The sequence below is a fragment of the Nicotiana tomentosiformis genome, chromosome 4 (assembly GCF_000390325.3).
Source record: "Nicotiana tomentosiformis chromosome 4, ASM39032v3, whole genome shotgun sequence".
Lineage (NCBI taxonomy): Eukaryota > Viridiplantae > Streptophyta > Magnoliopsida > Solanales > Solanaceae > Nicotiana > Nicotiana tomentosiformis.
Window position 1 is genome coordinate 55,749,983 of NC_090815.1, and position 9,121 is coordinate 55,759,103.

Here is a 9,121-nt window from a genome sequence, read left to right on the forward strand (position 1 = left end):
TGGGTGAAAACCAATTCGGAAATATAGCTCCCGATGATGGGCGACCACTGGGTAATTATGCTAGACCAGCCTACAACCAAAACTTATCAAGTGTGAGACCACCTCTAGTTGCAGCTAACAATTTTGAGTTAAATAAGGGGTTGCTTCAAACTCTTCAAAACAGTTGTGTCTTCAGAGGAAAGATGAACGAAGATCCAAACAGTCATCTAATGGACTTTGAAGAGATTATGAACACCTTTCAATACAATGATGTGTCACAAGATGCAGTTTACTTAAGGGCATTCCCCTTCACTGTCAAAGATGATGCAAAGCACTGGCTTCGAAGCATTGCCTAATGGATCGATTAGAACATGGGATGAGATGACCAGAAAATTTCTTGACAAATATTTCTCATCAACTAAGACGGGCAAGTTTGGAAGAGAAATCCATAACTTCTGCCAGAACGAGACTGAAACTGTGTTTGAAGCTTGGGAGAGGTTTAATGAGATAGTGCAAAACTGTCAACACAGAGGAATTGAACTCTGGATGCAACTCCAGGACTTTTGGGATGGATTGACACCCGCCGCTCGCAAAACATTGAGCAATGCAGCTGGAGGCCCGTTGATGAAAAAGACTCCAGAGGAGATAGTCACAATTCTAGATGAGTTATCTGAAGGTGCAAATCAGTGGCCCTCTGAAATTGCTGAAAGAAGAAGATCAACTGGTGTTCACCATGTTGACTCTAACACATCGGTGCAAGTACAACTTGATGCCATGTCCAAAGAAATAAGGAAGCCGACCTTAGCCTCGATACATAGTGAGCCCCATGCAGCGTGTGATATATGTGGAAGAGGACACCCTACTCATGAGTGTAAAGCCTTAATCAAGGAAGTTAATGTTGTTGGAAATTGTAACTTCAATGCAATAGGTCAGAAGCACCCCGGTTTTTCACGAAGTTCATATGGGGGTACTGCAAATGCATGGCAACAAAACAATCCCAGCTTTCAAGGACAAGGAGCTCCTGGTTTTTCGAATCAGTCGAGGCCGCAGTTCCAGCCTCAACATTCCACTCATCCTGGGCTAGAAGATCTAATGAAGTCCTTCATTGTCAAGACAAATGAGAGATTAAATGCTCATGGTTCAGCTTTCAAAGAACTTGGCACTGGTTTGCAAAATTTGGAGAAGCAAGTGGGACAAATTGCAACTGTATTGTCTGAGAGAATCCCAGGTACACTTCCATCTGATACTGAAAGGAACCCCAAAGAAACAGTGAATTCTGTGACCCTGAGAAGCGGGCAAGTGCTGAAAGATCCCACTCCAGTCCAAAAAGAGGCGGTGCCTAAAAAAGAAAGTGAGGAGAAGATGAAAATTGAAGGTGATAAGAGGACAAAAGGCAAGAAGGGAGCTGACAAAAAGAAGAAGAAGGACACTTCGAGAAAGGAAGATCGGAATGAGAGCGAGCACATGCCTGCTCTACCTTTTCCCCAAAAGCTGTAAAGAGAAAAGCTGAACAAGCAGTTTGAGAGATTTATAGATATGCTGAGACATGTTAATGTAAATTTGCCATTCATAGAAGTTCTCTCACAAATGCCAGCTTATGCCAAATTCTTGAAGGAGATCCTTACAAAGAAGAGGAATATAGAAGAGACCTCTATGGTCAAGCTCACAGAGCATTGCAGCGCAATCTTGCAAAACAAACTCCAACAAAAGTGTGGAGATCCAGGGAGTTTTTTACTATACATTGCTCGTTAGGCACTCTTAATTTTGATAAATCTTTATGTGATTCTGGTGCCTCAATTAATTTAATGCCTTTGTCTATATACATGAAGCTGGAGAATAAGCTTGGAGAGATAAGGTCTGCGCCAATATCTTTGTAGCTGGCAGACCAAACAACTATAATACCCAAGGGGATAGTGGAAGATGTCTTAGTTTGGGTAGATATGTTTGTATTTCCTGTAGATTTCATAGTGGTGAAGAATAAAGAGGTCCCCGTTATCTTAGGAAGACCATTCTTAGCGACAGGCAGAGCAATATTAGACATACATGATAGTAAGATCATGGTTAGAGTGGGGTGAGGAGACGGTGACTTTCGAGATGAATGTGGAGATGGGGGTGAGAAAGGAGAAGCCAACTGTAAGTGTAGAGTGGAGAGTGAAAAGCTCGAAAGAGAAGGTCCCAGGGAGTGAGAAAGACAAGTGTGGGGTGTACCCCAAGAAGGCTGAGAAGAAGTTGTCCGTGTGGATGTGTGCACTATTTCGGGCACGAAGAATGGAGCCCAACTTTGACTCAGACCCTGACTAAAGATTCATGGAAGTTTTCTCTACCTTATGCTATTTAATTGTGTGTCATGGGGACATGCCGCAACTTAAAGTGTGGGGTAGGGGATATAATTGTATGTATGTTGTATGTATATTAATTTGGTTAGTTTCTTTTGGTTAGTTGTAGTAGTTTGATAGAAAAAATTTGGAAAACCATAAAAAATTTAAAATTCTCAATTTTTTCCCGACGATGGATATCATTCAACGGGTTTCTTGAGGGATTAAAGTTGAAAGAAAAAGACAAAAAGATTTTCTTTTGTTAGGTAGTGTAATAATTCCCCCTTGGTTTTTCTTTGTGTCGCGGTTCTTTTTCAAGGGTTTTGTTTGAACCGGGTGTAGTTAGTTTTTATTTTTATGAGGAGTACGAAACCTTGTGCTATGATTTGAAATGAAAATAATATTTCTTGACTCTATCATGCCTTGAGAATAGTGAGTCCTTTAGTTGAGACACTTAGGCTCAATTTTTGACTCTTGCATAAGTACTTTAAATGGTATGATCTTAACTTTGCTTAACTACTTTGACTAGAGTGTCTTGATAGTCCGATCTTGAGTGAGTTATGTGCCAGTGTGTGTGAGGTTTTGTGTTATTCTGTGTATTACATTTGATGTCTAGAACTTGCCCTGTGTGTTTGCAAAGCGAAATAGTAGTTTTATTCAGTCTTGGAAGTGATATAGGCATTTCTTTGTTGAGCTAGTTATATATTTTACCCACCTAATTGTTATGTATCATAGTTAACCCTGTTGATCCTGTAATCCTGTTTCTTTGGTAACCACATTACAAGCCTTACCCATTTGTTTGAATTAACTATCTATTTGAACCATTTACCTCTCGTGAGCACTTGAAATTGTATGAACTTTGTAAAAGTTGAAGTGTGGGGTGATTGGGTTGGTTTTTGAGTGGAGCTAATGAAATAAGGAGAAAGGTGCACTATTTTAAAAAAGTAAGAGCCACTTAATTTAAAAAAGAAAATTACTGAGAGTGAGCGAATTCTTTTTATTTGAAATTCCTAATTGTTCTTAAATTTGATTGTGTGGGGAACTACTCCTTTTGTTGTGAGGGCACGTGATTCATGAAGGAAAGGTACTGTCGTTGACCTCTGTGTTAGAGTAAGTGAGCAAGTTATAAATAATGTATGGTGCTGTTGAGTCAAATCTTGAGGCGAGGATGTTACGTAAGAGTGCTTAGTCTATTTTAAATATTCTTGGTATGATGAGTTATGAGAATTGTTTAAAAAGGTCGTGTCATTATAAAGTGTAGTTTGATTGCTCGAGGACGAGCAATGGTTTATATGTGGGGTGTTGATGGTAGGCTATCATTGCGTGTTTTAATTGCTTATTGCACTCTAATTTACTGCACTTTAATTGAGTTTGAGCATTAATCGCTAGTGTTTTGCACTAATTGTGTGTTTTATGCCTTGTAGGAGTGATCCCGAGCTATGTAGTTGTTATGGAATGAATTCAAGCTATTCTGGAGCTTTGAAGTCTGAGTAAAAGCTCAAGAATTAAGTTGGGATCATATTCGGGGATCAACGGACAATCATGTTCTTAACGAAAGAAACGGAGAATCAAAAAGGACACCACCCAGGCGCGCGAGCGCTCATATAAGGCAGAATACCTTCCAAAGTGCGCGGCCATATGCGTGAGCACACTCCCAGGTGCGCTACCGCGCACCTCCTATTCCGGAAGGAGTCCTATTTCGCATAGGAGAAGGTGTGTTCGTTTGTGCCCGACCCTACTTGGTATATATACATGGAAAACGATATTTTTGGGACTTTTGACATACTTTAGACCTAAGGAAGCTAAGGAGAATTGGGAGAGGCAAGAGCACAAGGATTTCATCATTCAATCCTCACTCAAGACAAGAGTTTGGATCGATGTATGTTTTCCTTCGACTTAAATTTATTTGTGATGAATTACTTAATATCTATGGAGTAGTTCTCTTTAGGGATTGATGGATTTGGTGTATTGAGAATTGTTTGTGGATATTAACTCTAGTTTTTATGTATTGGATCATTTTGGGTGTTTTAATTATTGCATCTATTTTCATATGTTCATGTAATCGAAAGAGGCATAACTTGTGATGTTTTTGCATTATCTTGTTGGTTGAATTCATTGATTCTTCATAGTAATCGAAAGAGGCTAGTTGAGTTATTGTTTAGACCTAGTTAGGAGGATAATCACAAGAAGTTCTCCTAAAGACCAATCCACTACGAATTCCTGCATATCTTCACCGACCTTAACTTAGTTCATCTTGTGAGGTTGAGACTTAATAGAGAGAGGAGTTTCCACTGAATGTTTGAACAAATAATTGAGTGAATTCGAGAGACTCACTTGAACCTTATAAGTTAATCGACTAGAGTTAAATCCCAGACAAGTATCTTGCACCTATCCAATCAACCCCTATTTTCTCCCTTTGATATCTTCTTTGCTTTCTCTTGTTGCGATTGTCATTAGCCAATAGTTTAGACTTTTAGTTAATTTTAGTTTAAATCACACAAATCTAAATTGTCTATCATTTTGTATTGAGAATTGTTTGTGGATATTAACTCTAGTTTTTATGTATTGGATCGTTTTAGGTGTTTTAATTGTTGTATCTATTTTTACATGTTCATGTAATCGAAAGAGGCATAACTTGTGATGTTCTTGCATTATCTTGTTGGTTGAATTCATTGATTCTTCATAGTAATCGAAAGAGGCTAGTTGAGTTATTGTTTAGACCTAGTTAGAAGGATAATCCCAAGAAGTTCTCCTAAAGACCAATCCACTATGAATTCCTGCATATCTTCACCGAGCTTAACTTAGTTCATCTTGTGAGGTTGAGACTTAATCGAGAGAGGAGTTGCCACTGAATGTTTGAACAAATAATTGAGTGAATTCGAGAGACTCACTTGAACCTTATAAGTTAATCGACTAGAGTTAAATCCCAGACAAGTATCTTGCACCTATCCAATCAACCCCTATTTTCTCCCATTGATATCTTCTTTGCTTTCTCTTGTTGTGATTGTCATTAGGCAATAGTTTAGACTTTTAGTTAATTTTAGTTTTAATCACACAAATCTAAATTGTCTATCATTTTGTATTGAGAATTGTTTGTAGATATTAACTCTAGTTTTTATGTATTGGATCGTTTTGGGTGTTTTAATTGTTGTATCTATTTTTACATGTTTATGTAATCAAAAGAGGCATAACTTGTGATGTTCTTGCATTATCTTGTTAGTTGAATTCATTTATTCTTCATAGTAATCGAAAGAGGCTAGTTGATTTATTGTTTAGAACTAGTTAGGAGGATAATCGCAAGAAGTTCTCCTAAAGACCAATCCACTATGAATTCCTGCATATCATTACCTAGCTTAACTTAGTTCATCTTGTGAGGTTGAGACTTAATCGAGAGAGGGGTTTCCACTGAACGTTTGAACAAATAATTGAGTGAATTCGAGAGACTCACTTAAACCTTATAAGTGAATCGACTAGAGTTAAATCCCAGACAAGTATCTTGCACCTGTCCAATCAACCCCTATTTTCTCCCATTGATATCTTTTTTGCTTACTCTTGTTGCGATTGTCATTAGCCAATAGTTTAAACTTCTAGTTTGGTCTATTCAGCCTCTCGTTAGGTCTTCTCAACCTCTCGTTAGGTCTTCACTGAAGGATTGTCCACCTTCTCAAGCCTCTCTACCATACCCTTAGAAAGTGATAACGGATGACTTCCATTACTAAATGGAAGAACTTTTCAAACTAGTTAATAGTTGTTCCCTGGTTGCACCCCACAATGGGTTCTAATTTACTAAATCACATGTTTCTGTTTTCGGCACATCACGTGTAGAGCTTTTTAGGGGAGAATCACTCGGTGCGGGGCCTCCCGTGTGAGGTCAGATGATGGTCAACAACTCAGGTAGGAAATGTAGAAAAGCGGCTAACGATGCAAGAGCTCTCTTCCCCTTATACGCTCTAAAAAAGGGTATGTCGGGTTTTTGGACCCTATGTTGAGTAAGGGTTCCAAATCTTTCAAAAGTGATAGGTATGTGTTGTTTCTTGGCACTATCTTTCTATATTATGCAAACCTAAAAAGAGCGATGGAAAGTGGATTTCAGGTTCAATCGTCTCGAGAAGGTATTAGCCACCGGTGACCATACTTTCGTAAAAGCACCATTGGGTGGTGGTTCCTCTCCTTCCTCTTGAACCTCAAACAAAAAATCGATCTTGCCATTAACTCGACTAAGAGTTTCGAATCAAAAAAGTAAACTAAACTTGACTTAAGACAAAGGAAGCGAGTGCCGAAAAAAAACCGCTTTCTTAAGGGTTCAAATTACTAGTCATTAAGACTACTATGAATGAAAAGTAAGGAAGTCCTTTTCTTGACTTGGCCTGCGTGCATTATGCCTAACCTTTTAACTTGATTTCAATCTCAACAAAGAAATGAAAGCATAACTCTTTGCTTGCTTGCAGTGCCTCTTAGTCTTTTATTTTAGCCTGCCTTGTGAAGATCTCTCGGGTGTCTACGGCAGATCCGATCAGTCTCGTGATGAAGAGAAGTCTTTTTCGATATTGAAAGGTATCTTCACGACAACTCAATTTATCCGGTAAACTACTCGGGGCTCCCCATGGTTTAGTAAAGGGGAGGGGATATTTTTTATTCATCGGGGGTTCATTCTTTATCAACTAAAAAGTGGTTGGCTGATTAGTGAGGTCTTAAAAACGTCATAGAATTCATGATCGGCCATTCCATTTTTGCTTTCAGCAAGTAGGTGACACGAATCTATGCTTTTTATCTTTCAATGAGATACCAATTGCTTGGATGCGTTTGAAAGCCTCGAGATGACTTGCAGAATAAATTCTTTCTAGGTTTGTCTTGTGTCTCTGAAACAAACGGTCCATTTGTTGATGGGCTAACGACGGGGATTGAACCCGCGCGTGGTGGATTCACAATCCACTGCCTTGATCCACTTGGCTACATCCGCCCCTACCCCCGCACAGGTTGAAGTCTCTATCTACGATCAGATCCTTTCTGAACTCCCTATGACAGCTTATCAAAGAGAAGCTTTTTCCTATACTATATTGGCAAGTCTATTATTGTGTTTCGGAATTAGGGGAAACAAAGCTTCAACAAGTAGAAGCTTCCTGGCAAAGCTTCAAACAAAGAGGTTGGGCTGTTCACTTCATTGATTTGACTTCACTTTACTTAAGATTAAAGATAGGGGCCGGGCGGGCAGTGAAGGCTCATTTAGTAGACAGCGAGCGAGCTGCAAGCACTTACTCCTATCAAAATGAGAAGCAGCAAGCGAAACTTGAACTTGAAGAAGCGAGCCTCTATTAGAGAAAGCCATTGCGCGCTAGCCCCTTGTCTTGTATAGGGTGGAAAACCTGCGCACCCCTAAACTACAAGCTTTCTTTGAAGCCCCTACAACATGGGATATTTGAAGAATCCTCTTTCTACAAATCGTTCTATAATATAAGAGAAGCTCTTCGAGCTTTCTTCGCATGCTTGAGCGCATCCCCTTTCTATTAGTAAGGTTGTCAAATTTCCTTTAGTTCCTTTATGAGTATAATATAAATAATAGGGGTAGGGGGCTAATGAGCAAGAAAATGGATGTGCTAAGGCGCAACTTCGCACAGCTGCTACGCCCTTGCTTCTTGCCTTATCTTTTACTAAGAAACTAATATAAATAGAAGCCTGTAACACCCCAGAAAATTTTGAAGTACTTAAGTGTAAAGCCCAGTAAAGTTTGCAAAGAAAATAATGTTTCATGGTGCCGGACTAGGCTTACGTGTTTGAGGAGCGGCTCGGACATTTTGGGTTGAACAATGCACCTGAAAGTAAAGGAAAACTTTTGGCATTTTTGTGGTCCATTATGCGACCACAGAACCACTCTGCGGACCGCATAATGGCCGCAGAGTGAGGCAATTAATTGGGTCAGTTGGAAGTAACTATGCGGTTGACTATGTAACCGTATAACTGTTATGCGGTGTATTATGCGACCGCATAACAGTTTTGCGGACCGCATAAACTGACAGTTCTTTTGGCTATTTTGTAACCAATTATGCGACCAATATGCGGTCCGCATATCGGTTATGCGATCGCATACCTTGTTCCGAAGCTCCATTTTTGGGTTTTTAAAACCCGAGCCTATTTTGTTAAATACACTCTTTGGGCCATTTTTGAGACATAATCTGATATTTTAGAGTGAGAGAGAGTGCCCTAGAGTGAGAAGGTATTCTTCAATAATTGTTCTTCAATTCTTGCTCAAGTTTTGGAAGATTAAGAAGGGAAGATCACTAGGTCTTCATCCTAGAGGTAAGATTCTACACCCTAAATCCTAATTTCGAAGTTTTCTGAAAATGGGTAACTAGCAAGATAATTTTTGGGCATGAGAGTTGTTTGTTTTACATGCATCTGTTATCAAAGGGTGTAGGAAGATTGTTGAGCTAAAAATGGTAAATATTGGGTTGTGGGATGATGGAATTCTCCATAAAAGGACATTGGAACCTTAATGCACACTTAGTGTTTGATAAAATGCTCAAATGAGCTCGAACCATGATCACCTTCCTAATTTTGATTCAATTTGTTATATTTTTACAATAGATTGAAGTTGCTAAGAATTACGGAACATTTAGAGTGTAAGGAAGCTCAAGTGAGGTATGTTGGCTAAACCCTTCTCTTAGAATTGAATCCCACGATATTCATGTAAATTATGTAAGTCCTGAGTGATTCATTATGAGACTGGCCATTCCGAATAAGATTGGGTTGAAAGATATATATTCAACAAGCATCCTAAATGCTTTATTCATGTTATGTTACCAATTGAGGATGTGTGAAAATACGGGCTG

General features: G+C 39.1%; 1 protein-coding gene across 1 annotated transcript; it reads left to right on the forward strand.

Moving 5' to 3' along the window:
* Positions 1-525: 525 nt before the first annotated feature.
* On the forward strand, positions 526-1,856 carry LOC138909727 (uncharacterized). The gene is made up of 2 exons (XM_070200939.1): positions 526-1,472; positions 1,553-1,856. Exons 1-2 carry the CDS (start codon positions 526-528, stop codon positions 1,854-1,856), a joined length of 1,251 nt encoding a protein of 416 aa, XP_070057040.1.
* The last annotated feature ends 7,265 nt before the right edge of the window (positions 1,857-9,121 follow it).